This window comes from Fundulus heteroclitus, chromosome 5, assembly GCF_011125445.2.
Source record: "Fundulus heteroclitus isolate FHET01 chromosome 5, MU-UCD_Fhet_4.1, whole genome shotgun sequence".
Taxonomy (NCBI): Eukaryota; Metazoa; Chordata; class Actinopteri; order Cyprinodontiformes; family Fundulidae; genus Fundulus; species Fundulus heteroclitus.
In genome coordinates this window covers 27,329,218-27,347,232 of record NC_046365.1, presented here as the reverse complement: position 1 = coordinate 27,347,232, position 18,015 = coordinate 27,329,218, and the positions used below count along the sequence as shown (strand labels likewise).

The 18,015-nt window shown below is 41.3% G+C and overlaps 2 protein-coding genes across 2 annotated transcripts in view; both read right to left on the bottom strand.

Annotated features, from left to right (window-relative positions):
• Positions 1-9,683, bottom strand: part of smc3 (structural maintenance of chromosomes 3) — a 47,312-nt gene extending 37,629 nt beyond the window's left edge. Inside the window, exons 1-11 of the mRNA XM_036137331.1 lie at positions 9,495-9,683; positions 8,773-8,848; positions 7,162-7,200; positions 6,996-7,063; positions 6,569-6,640; positions 5,837-5,916; positions 5,643-5,721; positions 2,759-2,876; positions 2,243-2,418; positions 2,000-2,080; positions 257-421 (exon numbers count right to left, since the gene is read on the bottom strand). Of these exons, the coding sequence (XP_035993224.1) occupies positions 257-421; positions 2,000-2,080; positions 2,243-2,418; positions 2,759-2,876; positions 5,643-5,721; positions 5,837-5,916; positions 6,569-6,640; positions 6,996-7,063; positions 7,162-7,200; positions 8,773-8,848; positions 9,495-9,509 (969 nt within the window). The 5' untranslated portion in view covers positions 9,510-9,683. The remainder of the gene's footprint in view (positions 1-256; positions 422-1,999; positions 2,081-2,242; positions 2,419-2,758; positions 2,877-5,642; positions 5,722-5,836; positions 5,917-6,568; positions 6,641-6,995; positions 7,064-7,161; positions 7,201-8,772; positions 8,849-9,494) is intronic.
• A 3,248-nt stretch (positions 9,684-12,931) lies between these two features.
• dusp5 (dual specificity phosphatase 5) lies at positions 12,932-17,295 on the bottom strand. Its single transcript, XM_012867008.3, has 4 exons — positions 16,837-17,295; positions 15,815-15,954; positions 15,043-15,262; positions 12,932-13,348 (listed from the first exon to the last, which is right to left on the bottom strand). The coding sequence occupies exons 1-4, from the start codon at positions 17,198-17,200 to the stop codon at positions 12,942-12,944; spliced, it is 1,131 nt and encodes a 376-aa protein (XP_012722462.3). The 5' UTR covers positions 17,201-17,295; the 3' UTR covers positions 12,932-12,941.
• Between the last annotated feature and the right edge of the window lie 720 nt (positions 17,296-18,015).

Sequence of the window (18,015 nt, the reverse complement as noted above, 5' to 3'; positions counted from 1 at the left end):
AAGTATTTTTCCATTTATCATTTACTTTTTTCACTTATTCAGACCTGGAAAATATTTCCAGACTGTTCCAGACGGCACTGAAACCCTGTTTCAATTGTTTACTTTCCTCTTTTCTGAACATTTCAGCAACCCGACACAATAGACTGAATAAAAAAATAAAAGTACCCCCCCCCCCTCTCTTTCCCACAGTGATGCTGGTGGATATGAGGCTGCACAGTCACGTGTTCGGTGTGACGCAGATTGGAGGCTTCCGTACCCTCTGTTCGCTGTTGCCTGCCAGCTCATCCTGCAGGTCCTTGGCCTTCAGCTCCAGCTTGGTCCTCTGCTTGATCTGCTCCTGGCGCTCCGCCGACAGTTGCTCTCTCTCCTCCTTCATAGCGGAGACCTTGGACTTCAGCTCGCGCACAACGCGCTCGGTCTCCTACGAAAAAAGGAAAGAAAAACACAGGAGCGGGCTGTGAGATTCGCTACAGAGGAATTTCAAACTTGTTAACGTCTGACTCCACAGGACTACATTACTGCAGAGAGAGTTACGTTTAATCAATCTAAAAAAAGAAAAAAATTCTCCCTATTTATCTGACTGAGTGGAAACTGCTGCTAAAAAAATAACCAGAAAGCAGTAGAGCTGGGCGATAAATCGATTTAATCGATTAATTTGAATTTACAATTCTTTAAGATTTCATTTTTGGAAAATCTGGATTTTTATTTTGCCAATACACTACATTGTTAAGTGGAAACTTTTCTTTTTTTTACCATAATACGAGGTACTTCATTTACTTATTTACTTTTTTTTTTAACTTAGTTTGAAGTTCACAAGTGCAGTGAAGCCTGTTCTTAGCTCAATGTGTAATACCACTAGCAGCAAATGTTTTGTTATATTTTCATTGTTTAATAATGGCTTGTTTTACAAGCATGTTTCACAGCTTGTTTTTAGTTGCACTTTGAATTCAGGTCAACTCCCTGATGAAATGCTTGACATAAAAGCAAGGTTTTAAAATAATTTCTTTAATTTCTTTTTATGAAACAAAAAGGAGGGGAAAAAAATCGATTATTCGGATTTGGTATGATAAAATCGGAGATTTATTTTTTAATCCATATCGCCCAGCCCTACCAAGCAGAAGGCTTAATTTCTTAGACACAATGAAAAGAAAACGAACATGAGTTCAATGCAAGAAGCTGTGGTTTTAGAAAATGTTGTATAATTTGCTGATATTTCGATTAAAATGTTTTATTTACAGCAAATGAATAAAAAAAGATTTAACATGTTGGATAAGGAGACGCACGGGTTCTCTTACAGCCTGTTTTTTTCAGTAGTCGATAGACGTTTATCGCGGATAGAAAAAAAAGTTTCAATAAGAAGTTCAATAGAATAACAGTGATCCTTTGTTTTGCATTTTAGCCATGTAGGTTAATATTACATCCTCCCAACCAATCACAACGCAGGGCCAGGAACGCTCCGTCATCAAGCCACGCCCACTTCAAAGAGTTCAGAGAGCATGTGTTCATTTTTCTTTTTTAAAAACTTGTAGTTTTGGTAGAAAATTGGTTGAATAAACTTCCAGAAAAGTGTAAAAGTGTGGAAAGCCTGAGTTCTTTTAAATCAAGATTAAAAACATATTTGTTTAGGATTGCCTTCGACTGTTCTAGTTAAACTGTTTTACTGAAACATCATTAGTTCAGCTTTGTAGTCCAACTGTTTTTAATGTTTTTTTTCTGTTTTATTTTCCTATGTTTTCATCATGTAAAGCACTTTGCATAGTCTTTGTACTGAAATGTGCTATACAAATAAATTTGCCTTGCCTAAAGAGTTGAGTTTGAATTCAGAGTTTGTGTGTCGGAATCTAAAAATAGGTCGCTAAACAACAGCATAAAATGGTCAGGGCTGCATTTAAATACATGTTTTAAATTTGCTGATAGTTATCGATATCGATCAATATAATTTCTATTTTATTTTATATCGTCCAGCCCCAGCCAGCAGCAGTCTTCACCGTGACTTTACCTCTACTTTGTCCCGGGCATCTTGCTGAGCATCCCGCAGCTGTCTGGACTTGTCTCCACAGGTTTCCCTCTTGGAGGACAACTGGAGAAGACCAAAATAAGGTGTAAAATTCAAGAAAGACGCACAATAATCTAAAAGGTCAAGAGATTGTTTCACTATTGGACTCGTCCATTTAAACGAGCATATGTCTCCAATCTAGCAATGCTCTGACTGTAGTATTTCAGAGCAGTGTGAGAACGTCACCTCGTCCAGCTTGGCGCGGGTTTCGTTCAGCTCCTGGTTGTAAATGGTGTACTCCAGGGCTCGCCTCATCTTGTCCCACTTCTGGTACTGAGCCAGCTCTTCCTTCTCGTCTTCCAGGGTGTGCAGACGCTCCTCGATGTACTTCAGCAGCTCATTGATCTTCTCTCGCTTCCCCTCTGGGAAATACACAAACCGGGTCGTTATACAGAAATATTCACTGAATGCATGATGAGCCGATGGCCAGTTTGGTTTTAATAGCGCATGATGGTCACGGATAAGCACTGTTATTGCAACTGTAGTAAAACAAGCAGCAATGACAACAGCCAAAATGAAACGTTACACGTTTTAACAACCTTCCAGATGAAACGCTGATTTTTTTTTTTTGCTTTAAAATACAAACAACCATCTTTTGAGTTTGCAGGTCTACTACAGGCTGATCAGTAATACATTTATTCAACATTTAATCAACTTTTCAAGTTGATTAAATCTATGCATGTTTTACAGCTTAAGCTTTACCTGTCTCCTTCATGAGAGAAATGCTCTCCTCCTTTCGCTCGTCGTACACCCGCGTTCCTGCCACCTCTCTCAGAAGCTTCAGACGCTGAGAATCAGGCGCCGTGGCCATTTGGTTGATCTGCAGGAAGAATTAAAATGATGCAATGAAGATGGACTAACCCACAGTTAGTTTATCCCATAAAAATCGGCATTATAAAAATGGCCTAAAGACAAATCGACATCAGCCTAAGCAGACATGGACAAATCTGTTTGAACCTCCTGCTCCGCTTTCACTGGAGCGTCATCATTTCATGTTGATGAATTCAGAAAAATCCAGCTAATTTAGAGGAGGTGTTCAGAAATAATCTATTTTATTAAAATCATTAGTGATTTTACTAAATCACTAATGATTTTATCCATTTAAAATAAGCGTAACTGCAGGGCAGTCAAAAGTAGCCGGTCAACGGCGGCAAATCGCCGTCTATAGCAGCTCTTGCCGCCGCCTACTTTTCCCCGATTATATAATGGAGCGTTCTGGTTGAGAGCGCAGGAACCAATCCGAGCTCAACTCTGAAAAACTTATCTCGCGCAACGCTTGCGGAGAAACAGCCAAGCGAGCGCACAGCACAGCTGGTGTTGAGCATGGAATGAGCAGGTCGAGTGCGCTAGCAGAGAAGGAACTGTGCGCTCGGATGTTAGTAAATTGTCATATATTCACCTAATTTGATCTGTTTTATATGGTGCTAGTAATTCAAATTCAACTATCCATCCATCCATCCATTTTCTAAACCGCTTAATCCCTCATGGGGTCGCGGGGGTTGCTGGTGTCTATCTCCAGCGTTCACCAGGCGAGAGGCGGGGTACACCCTGGACAGGTTGCCAGTCTGTCGCAGGACAAATTCAACTAATTTTATGCAAATTTGTTCAAAACCCTTGTTAAAACATGAGGATAACATGTGAAAAAATGTTTTAAGAATAATAATAAAATAAAAAAACTAAGGTTGTTTTTGAAGAATTGATCATTCACTTTTTCTGCTTTTATTCAATTTGAAACATGCACTCTAACTCTATTCTTTAAATAATCACCTGTCTTGAAAGCTTCCAAAATACATCAGAGAGACTCTATTTTTCAAAATTCTCCCCTTCGGGGCTCGGGCACCGGCATAAGTGCACCCTTCTACCTGATAGTGTGCGGCCTGCTACTGTAAAAAAGTTTGACTGCCCTGTAACTGGCGTAACACCTTTTATTTTACTCAACAGGGTGTCCAGAAACTTCAGAGTTACTGGTGACTTTCTGTTGCTATTGGCCATTAATATAATTTGACACAGAGGCCACCAGGCTGGAAGCAGACACAAACTGATATGATCACTATGCTCAGTCAGCAAGGTGGTAAGGGAGGTTAAAAGCACACCAAGAACCATTTGGGGGTTTCCAAGTGTCCAAACATCTATTAGAGGGCATCTACATGGTAAGCAGTTGTTTGGGAGGCAAAGCCTTTTCTGTCCTGGAATCCAAAACGTAAACAAGTAGAGTTTGCTGAGCTGGCATTGTGGTGAAATGAGGTTAAGGTTAAACTTTCTGGCAGCAAACAACGCGGGCAGGTTTGCTCTGAAACAAAATTAACACGTTGGTAATCACCTCAAACCTGTAGTTACTTAGATCAGAGGCTGTATGAGGCGGTGACCGCGCTTCACGCACTGATAAAAGTGAACGGCATCATGGACTCCTGGGAGTATCGGGGGATTTTAAACAAACGTCTGCTAGCTTCTCCCAGGAGGATAAAGAGAGTGTCACTGGGTATTTAAGCAGCCAATGCTAATGACTAAATCAATATAGAAATGGTTCATCAGACACAAAACCATCCGTCTTCCACTGCCAATTTCACTCCTCTGACTTAACCCTATAGAAAACGTGTAAAAACGGCTGAAGAGAAGGAAGCGTTCCAGACTGATATCCCATAAACACGGAATATCAGTCTGGAACGCATTGGTGGAGACGCATTTCAAAGGTGGGACTAACAGGGTCAGCGGAAACCGGTTAGAACCAACCAGATAAGTACGGATGTGACGCAGGGTTTCCCCCATAGTATTATAAGCCTGGGGGGCCGCCATGCTTTACTCGCCTGAGAGCAACATAAAACGATCACTAAAGCTCCCGCCTGGGCGAAAAGCTCCATAAGCTAACCCGCTAGCTGTTATTAGCTTGACGCGCAGCGACCCTCCTTCCAGCTGCGTCACGCAACACTCCTCGCGCTTACACTGCTACACTACCATACCCCCCTGTGTACCAAAAATAAAATTCACAAACAGAGCTGGTGAGACTGGTCACCCCACATGGATATGTGTGAGTAAGAATAAACAGAGCAGTAGTTTGTTAGACCATATGAAGGTAAACATTGTGTATTTGCTTGTAAATCTTACCTTTCTACGAGTATTTGTACATATTGTTAGCAATAAGCAACATTTCATTTGACCTTAAGAAGAACTTGTTGGATATTTTCTTATTTATCATAAGTTGTATATTTAGAGTGGACTCAAAGCTTAAGTTGCTGGAAATTGCCTCCATTTGTACTAGAAACCCCTGGTACTCAAACTAAAAGACCAATTAGGAAAACAAAGTGTAAAATTATTTTACTGCAATAAAAGATTTATCTTACAGCTTCACCAGTGGTGCAAATACATGTTAGTGTATTTGTGTGCGTTTGTTCGGGCTGTGATGCCAGATACATTACAGACGTATTCCGACAATAAATTAGGTTCGTGTCGCATCTTTTTATATGCAGATACTGCAGGTTAGATTTAAATAGGAAAGGCAACAATTCACAATATACTGCTGAGGGGGGGGGGGAAATTAGAAAGAAACAAAAATAAAAAAGCGCCAGCTCAGCCCCCACAGTTTTCTCACCTTTCCCTGCTTGACGATGTAATATGGGTTACTGCGAGAGAAGCCGGCGCTCTCCAGAAGGTTCATGACGTCGTTCTTACTGCATCGAGAGACGGGCATGAAATGAAACACACAAAGGAGGCAGAGTTGTCATTTTCTGTGGCACGTGGGACTTTTTGCAGGTACACAGACAGACAAATCGCAGCAGTACGTACGTCACCATCTTCTTGTCCAAGAAGTACTGGTCCTTCTTTGCACCGATGACGCGGCGAAGGGAGACCTCCTCTTTGTCGATCTGGGGGAGGAGAGATGTCTCATCAGTGAAAATAATCCAACATAACCGCTGATTTCTCCTGTTTATTCCACTGTATTATGAAACAATGCAGAATAAAGTTTCAAACTCTGTTAAAGGAAAAAAAAATTACATTAAATTGCTACTGTGATTTAAAGAAGCAGCAAGCATTGTTACCATTACGAGCACTGTATACAGCTGAGCCAGCGGGGTGTAATGATACTTTTAATTTGAAGAACCTTTTAAGAAAGTTGTTAAACATGTACTGTCACTTTAAAACAGTTATCTTGTTGCAACAAAGAAAATAATCTAATACTCTAATCAACTCTTAAAAGAATTTCAGCATCCAAAACAAAATAATCAGCATTTAAGACTGAATGTAGCGTCATTTGTAAAAATCCTTCAGACACATATTTATGACCCAGGAGTTAATTCTCCAACTGATCTATCAGCAACTTCAGGACTTTCAGCAAAATAACTGAAAAAAAATCTGAATGCACCTTACAAAATAATATGTTATAGCCATTAAACATTATCATCTTATTGGTTATGTTCCAGCAAGAACTATAAATGACACTGACATTTTGAAACTCTAAAAGCAGTAGAGAGACAGAGAGAGATGACAGTAAAACAACAACTAAAAAAATGTTAATACCGGCAGCCGGTTGTCGGAGTTATCGAATATGATCTCCACAAAGGCTGAAATGACACGTGGACCAGTTCCTTCCTATGGCAACAAAAGAAAAAAAAAAAAAACAGGATGACAATTAAATATCAGACAATTATAATCCAATCTGCAGGTGAATTTAGATCTGCAGTACAGCACATGTGACACAGCCTAAAAGCTTGGAGCTTCAAAGCCCTTCAAATTAAGAGCAAAACGTCCTCAACTACAGCAGAAGTCCAGTTTTTTTTTTCTAACCTTTTTTTGGGTTTAATATACCCTGGATGACAGAGATGTCACCAATAATTATAATCCAGTCATTTGTGTTTTGTTTCAGGGTTCTGCTTTATACTCTCCCCATATAACATCCTGTTAAATTCCTAATAGCGGAGACTTCCTGACAGCGTGCAGAACTCACGTGAAGCAGGGCCAGGCGCTGTTCGGGTCGCAGGTGGCTGAATTCATCGCTGAGCACGAACTGGATCGCTGCAAAACACAAATAAACATTGTAATTGTTACATTATTGTTAAACAGATGTAAGAGGGTTTAGATGAAAATCAAATGAATAATTAAAGCTTACATACCATAGAAAAAGTTACTTTTTCCAGACCCATTTCTGCCAACTGAAACAAAAAAGGCGGTTAAGAGAAAATAAGGGGGAAAAAATAAACATTTAAAAGAAATATTTTATTCTTGAATCTTTAACCTTAACCATTACTTGAAGTTTTTTATTTTGTTTTAAAGGAAATACTGAGACTTCCTTCATTTTGTTGATTCTCTCGCACAATATTTATATTTATGGTTAACTGGCTCCAATTGGTCCCCATTTCTCAGATCAAATCAAACTTAGAGGTTTTAAGGAATTTAAAAATGTAACAAATCTAAGATTTTATGTTTTTAAATGCAATTACTTTGTCCCCAAAACTGTGCATCTCTCTGGTGGCCATGCCTTCATTTACAAACCTTTGCAAAAAATGTCTGGCATACATGTGATGTAGAATACATCACTGTCCTTTTAATAAAATCAAAGACAAGCAATATCACAGTGGGTGTTACAATATCAATATGAGCAGCGTCACAATCACACACACACACACGACTGTTTTGATGCAATATTCAGTAGGTAGAGAAATTTCAATAGCTATTCATTCATGATCTGCATGACAATAGTACATTTCACTATGTGGATGGATATGAGGTCACAAAAGATTTTAAGGGGGACTGTGAGTTAATTACAACTGGTATAATCATCTCAATGTAGTAATAAAATATAGGGAAATTTCAAAATTAGCTAAATATCAAAAATTTTATTTTCTATATCATGCTGTTCTATTGGGAGAGTTCAATGTTAGGAACACATCGTGCTGAAAATGCTTGTATGGAGTTGTGCTACTGGGTACATCCCCTTATAAACACATTTTTATGCTACTGTTTCAGAAATTCCCTTTTAATAATATAAAAGATATATTCCCAGAATAATATTCATTATCACTTTTTTTTGCCTGTTAACACATAGAGGGCTTTTTGTTGACTACACAGTGTTTTATTTACCCGCTAATGAGTAATAAAGTTAAAAAAAATAAATAAGAAATCAGCCAAATAATTTCAGTAAATGAAGATTTTCAAGTACCTATATAGGAATAGTTACATATTTAATGTGTCAGCACATGAACCAGAGCAAGGTCTCAAATCAAATCATAAACAGGAAATAGTTTTTAATCCCAATTTCTGAATTTTGCCATATTGTTTGTTAACTTCTGACTGAATAAGAGGATGCGTACAAATAAATTAACTGTATTAACCACTGAAAAGGAAGACTAATCACCTAAGATCACATTGGGGACCATTTCATGGAAACAGCAGACGTTTTTAAACTAAGCAATGTTTGTGTTATTAGAACCCACATATATTCTGGAATCATTTTAAAGTGATCTTAAAACTTCTTTGGATGGGATCATTTGTGATGACATACACTTTTCTTGAAATTACCATACTGATATGCAGCTCATAAATAAAAGCCTAATGAATATGGCAGGAAATGAGCACAAAATATGACACTGCAATCTATTTATTTTGATCCAAGAAACAGCGGATCTGTGATTTCTATTTTTGTAAAAAGAAGAAAAAAAAGCCTTTACAAAGCATAAAAAACAAAAACAAAACATAAGCTTAAACTGAGAAGAGCACAAACTCACCAATCACATTGTGCTTGGGACTAAAGGGATCCACAACAGTTTGATCTCTGTAACTTCTGAACCCCTGGATAATGACCTGCAAAAACCCAAAGATCCCAGTGAGCACAGAGATCGATGTCCTTCAGTATAACACAGGCCACATGTAAATGGTGGAATACGTTTGAGAAAGAGCCCAGAAGAACGTAAATGTTTCATGTTGACAGGACTCAATAAATATGTAACTTATGCTGAGGCAGTCTCAGCATCCCGGCCTTCCGACAGCACAGGTAGCTTTCATTCACAGCGTTACCCGGTTTATAACAACGTAAAATATGCATAAATGCATGGAAGTATGCATGGCAATTCTAATAGCAAACATAACGTTATTATTACTCTTATATTGCAGAAGCACATGTAACGTAAATCTGCTTATTATTGGCATAGCATAGCACAGCAGTCAAAGTATGAAAAATACACACAACCCTTAGGCTGATAGCATTAGCTTAGCCGAAGCTAAGCTACGTATGCATCAATTCGAGGTTAAAACAGACAACACAAACGCCCAATTTTGCGAATAAAATTTGACTTTTGCAGCATTTCGGTCGGCTTTCTTCATTTTTCTTAATCAAATAGCAGGCACACTAGGCTCATAATGTTGAAAACGGCTACTGGAACTAGCATCGCGTCAAGCTAGCCGTGTTGGACGAGTCCAGCATGCAGCAGCCCGGCGGGTTTTAGCTTACCTGTTTAATATACATGGCGGCCTAAACAGGGCGTCTCCTGGGTAGGACTGGGAGAATAATACCCTCCGCACACAAAACAGCTAAATAACCCGGGAAATGTGCCGCAAAAAACAACTTGCATATGAAAAATAATGAAAGAGTGTATGCTAACTGAGAATAACATGGAAAATGGCGGCGGGGGCGGGATAGTACGGGTCGTACCATTAGGTGAAAACGGGGTCTGCAACGCAAATAAAAAAAAGAATAGATACATTATCTATATTTGGAGAAATCTTGCTTTTAAAAAACTCGAAATTTTATTGCGATACTCATATTTTAACTGTGGCATTTTAGTACCTTAACAAGATTTAAAATGCTTCTTTCGTATTCATATCTCATTATTTGCACCGTTGGTACAGTCCATCTGTTCTCTAGGCGCCAAACGAAATCATACAGTTCTTCCTGTACTGTACAACTGTTTGTGTTACGGGACGCCAAGTGTAAAATAAATCATACACACAATCATAAAACAGGTAATATTTGTAGAGTTTAAATTATGAGGTCAGTCATAAGAAACAAATCAACAGCTGACTTGTTTCTATATGTCAACCACAGTTGACACAAGTGTTTTTTTAGCCTTTTAAAAAAAAAGTTAAAACATTCAGAACAGTGCACTCATAACCAGACATTGACTTTGACATTTTATTTCGTTTTGTAATTTAATAAAAAGGTTGGAATTGAGCAATTCTTTATACAAGGCAGCTTATGTATGTGTTTTGATTTTGATGTGAAGGTTTGGAGAAAGATAAAATAACAGAAAGATAACCTAAAATTAAAATGTCATGTGAGAGCCATGTTTCTTATTATGTCTGACCTAAAAAAAATTATATTTGCTGCCTTGCAAATACAATTTGGTCAGCTAAAGTGAAAAAAAAAATTCACGTCTGACCATTTTATATCATTAAATCCTTCATACCCACTGTATAACATATTTTAGTTGGCATGTTGATATTATGTTTTTAAAAAAGTAGGGTTTTTTGGTTGTTTTTTGGCTGTTGGTGTGGCTTGTAGGTAAAAGTCACAATATCTGAGTTCCAATCTGGAAAACAAAAACAGAACCCTTGTGGAAGTCTACAATTTCTAAGTCCCTAGACTACTCCAAGTTCAATTTCCCCCATGATGGTTCTGCATATAAAATATTGTCAAAGCTGCAGGCCTTTAACAGTGATTTGACAGTGACATAGTTTTTTTAGTGTTTGAATACCTCAAATGGATTTTATTTTTTTATAATTAGCTTATATTGCTAACTGTGGTCTATATCACTAACTGTCACAAGTAACTGTAATTGTGTGCCTGGTCGTTTCTTGATACAACGTGCTACTTTTAACACAAAACATACACAGTATAATAACTTCTTTTTCTCCACTTTTCTCCACTGCTCTTAAAGGATATTAAGTTAGAACAGAAAGCATGGAACTAACACGACTCCTAAATGGTCTGGAAAAGTATGGACATTTATGTGATCAAGTGTTAAGAACGGGACATTCCCCCTACATTTTGGACTGGATTTGGCAGAGAAATTGTGTGTAGCTGTTCTCTGGTGCAGCAAATGCACCACCGTGGATGGGTGCATGCTGCCTTGATTAGGCAGAAGTTTTTTTTTTTTTTTTTTTTTTTTTTCACCTGTGGGTGCATCATGCAAGGACAGAGAATTTTGGAAGCAGTGGAGCGTATAAATAGTTTGGTAGAAGAAAACCCACACGCAGCAAAACCAGATGTTTTTCCCTGAGGTGAAAACCCAACCTTTTTAAAGAAAACTGAACTGAAAACCATTGACTGAGATGACTGCGTGCTTACAGGGACTGGATTGGGCCTTTGGGGGCAACCAGAGGAGAAACAGCTTCCTGGAGGGCTAGAAAAAAATGAGGTCAAGCCGAGCTAACAAAACTGTTCTCATGGCTGCCTAAACGTGTCCCTATAGCTGCTATTTCTATTAATTTTCACACGAAAAAGGTAATTGTAACGTTTAAGCTTTTTGGCACTATTCAGCTTCCACTGTCTCGTAGCACAAGTCGGATGAAGTAGGGGAAGATAAGAACAAGTCCTTAAAATGAAATGTGGCAAAACCTCAGAAACTACCCATTGAGTTTTTTGTTTGTTAATTGGCTTTTAATTGTGGGGGTGGCGACAGACAATAAAACCTAGAATGTTTAGCATTCTAATGTCCGTGGCACCAGAAACATATGAAGATGAATGAGGAAAATCTAGCCAGAAAGAGTATAGATTTTCAAGGCGGAAACTATGTAGGAACCTTGGAATAAGATGGTCTTTGGTTCAAATGAAGTGGCCTTTTTATCCTGTCTTATTTCAGTTATTTTTCTCAGATTTATCTTGACACGCTTATGTTGCACTCATCAGTCCAGGCTGTAGGGCTTTGATCCTCAGGCAACATCTGGATCCCTTCTTGTCACCGTAATACATTTTTGAGATTTTCCACCTGCGATTAGCTGTCATACGCATTATTAAATAACGTGTGGTTTTGTCTAAGTACCTTAGCACATGGAGACGTGTAGCATGAAAGTAAGATGCTGGTGAAGATTCTCAGTCATCCAGGTCATGGTCATTCCAAAAAAGTAAAAAACAAAGCAACTGGACTTGTTTTCCGTAGTTGAAGACGTTTTGCTTCCTCTCCAGGAAGCTTTCTCAATTCAAAAAGTCTGGAGTAATGATGAGTACCAAGCTATATAGCTTGCATGTTATCTAAGCCATTACAAGGCCTTTGTTTGGGCAGCAGTATAAAGCTTGGTACTCATCATTACTCCAGACTTTTTGAATTGAGAAAGCTTCCTGGAGATGAAGCGAAAAGTCTTCAACTACGGAAAACAAGTCCAGTTGCTTTGGTTTTTTTTTTACTTTTTTTGGCATGAAAGTAAGACTTGTCAAATGAGCTCAAAGTCACTGCAGGTGTCACTGTTGCATCTCCTTTTAGCAAACACCTCCACGTGGACTTAATTGATCATAGCGGGTTTTTTTTAGTTTGTGGGTCATACACATCCAGAAATGATAAGAGAAGACAACGTTTCAGTGGTGAAAACATTTATTAAACACATTTATTTCCCACATCATTGGAAAAAAAACAAAACCAGACCGTGGTTTTTAAATAAATTAGGTTTAAATGCCTAACCGTAATTGTGAATAGGCAAATTAATCACAATGTTAACCTAAGGCATGTATATTGCAGTTTACCGCTGTGCTGTGTTGTCTCGTTACCGCAGCTCAGAAGACAAGAAAACCCTGCAAATGTCCTTTTTTTTTGTTTCTTCATTGCGTCCCTTGCTGGTATCCGGGTCTACCTCCTCTGCTAGTTTCAACTCCAGGCATACAGAGAGCATTGATTCTTAAAATTTCAAGTAATACTACCAAGCAGTCAAAGTTCTTTCTTTTCTTTTTTTTTTTCCTTTTTTTTTTTTAAGGCAGTGCAGTTATTGGGCTCAGTTTCAACGGTTGGTGGACTGGGGACTGCAGGCAAGAGGTAGGGAGGGTGAACATGGGCGGCTCGAAGTTTTTGGTGCTGAAAGCGGCGGAAAAGTCATTGGCAAAAAACGAGGCAGACTCCGCGACGCACGGAGTCGCCGGCTCGATGGTGGCGGCGAGGGCCGGGGCGTTGGACAGGACCTCGGACTCGAACTGCAGCAGCTGGCCCATGAAGCTGAAGTTTGGTGAGACGACGGTGCGACGCTGCTTTATGAGCTCGAAGGCCTCGTCGAGCCTCAGCTTCTGGGTCCTCATGATGTAGGCCATGCAGATGGTGGGCGAGCGCGAGATGCCCGCTTCGCAGTGGACCAGCACCCTTCCTCCTGATTGCTTCACTTGATCTAAAGGGGGAAAAGAAAGAAAGACATCTTTGTTATTCTTCGTGGGTTTTTTTTTTCGGCCTAATTTAACAATCAACGAAACATCTCAGAATCACAGCTCAGTCGTGCAATCATCTCCCTCTCTCCTCCACAATGATTGAACGCTCCACATAGCAACAACTGCAGGATGTCGTGGACCGATGGAGGCGAGCAGAGCAAACTTCTGAGGCAGGTGTTTAGTCACAAAGCAGACCTGCTCCTGCACTCTTACGGGGGCGCTGCCTGCAGCCTCCGTGCTCACAGGTTAGCGTCCTATAGGCGCTGCGCTGCCGCTGACTCACCGGTACGTTCTGCCGCCTCCACACACACACACACTTATCTGCTTTCACCTATCTTTGTAAGTGTGTCCCCCCCACACCTCCCCTTAAACGCTTCAAGAATTCTTAGAAATTCTCCAAACACCCACAGGCCTGCCTCTGGTGTAAGCCTAATCTACGCATGCAGCAGACGCTACTTTCAGCAACCGCAGCGGACACCCACACCTCTCCTGCTGTGTGTCACAGGAACTCTGTCGGTTCCAGAGAGACCCTCTGTCGAATCAAACTGGGTCTGTAGGCGTTTTAACCTCCGAAGTGTGTTTTGATTTAACAGGACACACATCAGGAGGTCAGCAATACCCCCAACCCGCCCCCACCCCTCCGCAGTTACATCAGCCAGACACAATTGCGATTTGCTGATTGATTTTAAATTAAGACCAGCCGCTGTGATTTAATCGTGCGCCCTGCGCGTCTCTAACGATCGTTGAATTTCGGAAGCCGTGGTTGAATGTGGGCTAAACCAGCCCCCCCTGGGAGGCACTATACTCCCTTATGTAACCACGAGGCTTACGCAGAACCCCCCCCCCAAAAAACAATGCGCATTAACGCCAGTAGCTTCCACCTGACGCAGGTCAGCGTAGCTGCTTGGGGATGAGCTCCAGCTTCGGTTATTCTAGGCTATAAATATCCCCACTGTGTGTGTGTTTGTCTTTGCTGCGGCCTCGTTACCTATCCTTCCTCTGCTAACTCACTCTGCCGCCCTCCTGGTCTCGGGCCAGTCGGTAATTTTCTTATCATGCACACAGACGCGCGGTGCTATTAGTCGCCTACTGTCTACCCGTCACCCAGTAATAATATATAGAAATATCAGCTTTTCTTTTTGTTCTCAGCAAACCTCCACACTCTGACCCCCACTGCTGCAGCTCACCTAGTTTCCCCCCTGACTGACTGACTGACTGACTGGTTTGGCCGCCAAGCTGATGACGGCACCGAAAAGCTCCCGATACGCGATAAGACGGAAAGGAAGGGGGAGGAAATCGGAAGGGAAAAAGGGTAGAGAGGAAATCCTGACTGACAGCAGCCTGGCTGGGTTACGTTGGGCGAGGGATTGGCGGCTTGTGATGGAGGTAAACTGATTACCGCCGGCTTTCTCAGAGCGTTCTATTTGTGAATGGGCGCAGGCTGAGACAGAGGAAGACTTATTTGAAGAAGCTGTTCAAAAATAGCCATGCCTATGTATAGGTATAGGAGTCTTTTTCCATCTCAGACTGGGTATTTTTAAGGCTGGAATATTGTGGCAAATGAAGCCTGCAGCTTAATTTAGCGTCCCCGCTGACTGGAGTGAGCATTTTAAATACCAAGGTCGACGCAGTGTAACATCCAGCGGTCCCCGCTTACCGATAAACTCTATAGCCTCCTGGAAGTGTGAGCTTATGTCAGCCATGGGGCTGTCCTCCACGGGGATCCACTTGTAGTCGTAGCAGCCCCGGGCCGGGTGCAGGTCCCGGCGCGACACGTTGAGCAAGGCCGTGATGTGAAGGTCGCTGAGATAGTCCTGTCTAGAAGCGTGGTAGGCACTGCCGAGGTAGAGGAAAGGCAGGATCTCCACAGGTTTGCCCTGGAGGGAGCAGAGGAAACAGAAGCGTTGAGTGATTCAAAAGGGCTTCTCTGACCCTGAGAAAGCGTCACTTATTGGTCCAAGGCGCTGCCCCTATACGAGCCTGTGCCGGGCAGAACATTGTGTTCGTCTGCAGAGCGAGCGCGCTGGAAAACGGAGTTAGGTGCAATAACTTACAGCGTGTCAGTCAGCAACACAACAGGCCATTCAGATCTGAAGCTTTCTATTTATGGCCGACATGACAGCGGAAAGGTCACAGATAAAAGCCTCACTGAGTGGTTGCTCTTCTTTCTTTCTCTCTCTCGTTTCTTTTTTTGGGTAAATATAAAAAGAAGAGAGGAGCAGGGAAGGTCAGGGAATATCATGATGTGGCTTTGATGCCAAATATAACCCCTCTCTCTCTCTCTCTCTGTGACACCAGCGTGGCTCGGCTGCATAGCATCTTCCATAAAGCCTGACTGGTTGCAGTGATATAAAAAAAAAAAAAAAAAAAAAAAAAAGCCCCGCAGCTGCGTGGGAGAGAGAGAGAGAAAAAAAAGGGTGTTTCCATACCTGATCGTAATCTGGCTTGCGGTGAGAAAGCTTCTCGCTGTGGGTGATGACTCTTTTCTCGGTTTCAGTTCCGCTCTGGTCAGTGGTTTTCACCTCAGTGCAAAGTTCAGGGTATTGAGAGTGGAAGTTTTCGTATCCTCCTGAGAGATAGAGAAAAAAAAAAAACACATTTATAGAAAATAAGCAAAGAATAACAACACCAACTCTAAAACCTAGTAACGCTTTACACACCAGAGGCGCACTTCTTGGGAAATGGCAGTGTTTAGGAAGCTTAGAGCCGGATTTGAGCGTTTATAACCTGATTATAGACGCGCAGTTAATTACAGGTGCCCCCCTGCACTCCTCCTGACAAACGGAGGTGGGCGACCTCAGATGAACCCGCACCCGGCCCATACTGTCGTAAAGATCGGGTTCCGATGGAGGTTTCTGGGTTTGGTTCAAAATTTTTTTTTACCATCAGCGAGAGCCGACGCAGCAGCAGCCGCCGACATGGCTGCGTCTCTCCAGCACTGACTCATCCGCTCTCTACTGACGCACACGTTTCTCAAAGAAAATAAAGGGGGGGAAATAGCTTCTCAGGAGGCGGGATGGCATGGAGATGCTTGTCAAAAAACGATGTGATGAAGGGATGGGGATGTTCCCAAAAAATTTGGTAAACCCCCCATAAAAAAAAAAAAAAAATCCAGAATATCATGGATTTCCTTCAGACTACAGCTAAAATATGTTATAGCACATTTTTGTGGTCTATATTTGTATTATATAGGCTATATGTTGTTCTTTTTCTCTGCTTACAGGCCTAATGATTACTACTTTCAGCCTAAAACACGACGTGAAAAACCTTGCACTCAAATGTGAAGGTTATAAAATAGAAAATAAACGAAAGAACAACTGCACCCAAACCAACATAGCCAATGTTTCACAAATTCGCCTTATAATAATAATAATAATAATAATAATAATAATAATAATAATAATAATAATAATAATAATAATAATAATAATAATAATAATAATAATCTCACCTTTCAGGAAGCAGATGCTTGCCCCGCTCGCTAGATGCGACAGGGTGTTTATTACTATTTGTGCTACACTGTCCTTTTTCAGCTTCTGCCAGTGGGACGTCCGGTCATCGAGAGCCACGATCGCCGATATGCTCCCTTCCCTGAGCCGAAACAGGGCTCTCTCGTCCGGGATGACAAACTGCAGAGGGACCGGTCCGCCCCGGGACCTCCGGACCACCAGAGAGTTGAGATTGACGTTGACGGACCCTTTAATACTGGAGTTCGTGAATGAGAAATAGGGTCGACAGTCCACGATGAGGCAGCTGCCGCACTCCTTCCTGATGATTTTCTTCAGACGCCGGCAGTCGATGCTGGAGACCTTCATCCTGAACAGTTTCTTGTTGTTGTTGTTGTTGTTTTTATTGCCAAAAGAACTGAGCTGGATGTGAGAGCGGGCAAGCAACGAGCCCTGTGCGCGTCTGAGCCTACATTTCCTCCAAGGGGATTCCGGCCGATCGGTTTTATGTGAATGGAACCTCCGGCGCGTGACGTCGCGAACCATATATGGACACCGACGCTGTGCGCGTTCGCGGAGAAGAACCCCGCCCACGTCCATGACTCCACCGTGACTCCGCCCCCGGCGCTGGTAAATAAGAAGAAACCCTGTACAGAAACTAGCGCTGATCCAGCCATTACTCACCCCCCCCCTCACCCCTCCGCATGAAGCTCCAGCAGTCTTCTCGTGTGCGGCTCCTACTTGATGTTTTAAGCTCACAACGCCATGATTTCTAAAGAAACTTCCTGGGGAGCCTCCTAATGTCTCAGCTATTACAACATGGAGCCATGGCGTTGCGTCGCTGCTTGTGCACGTTTCGACATTTGTGCTACTTTCCATGACACGCTTATGTTGCCATGTCCACATGCACACTGCTGTTAAGATTCCATCTTTTGTGATGTAAAAAAAAAAAAAAAAAAAAAAAAAACGTGATCATGATTAATTATTTAAATAAAACTGAAACCTTTTTTAGTGAGACACACATGATGTGAGCATTATATGCAGCGTCAGCATCAGATGTTCTAACATCAGTTAGAGAGTCTTAGCTGAATAAAGTTCTACTGCCCCCAGTGTATTTATCTGAAATGTATTCACGTGTTCTTTTGCTGAAGTTATGGTTTGTGGAGAGATTGCAAAAAGGATCG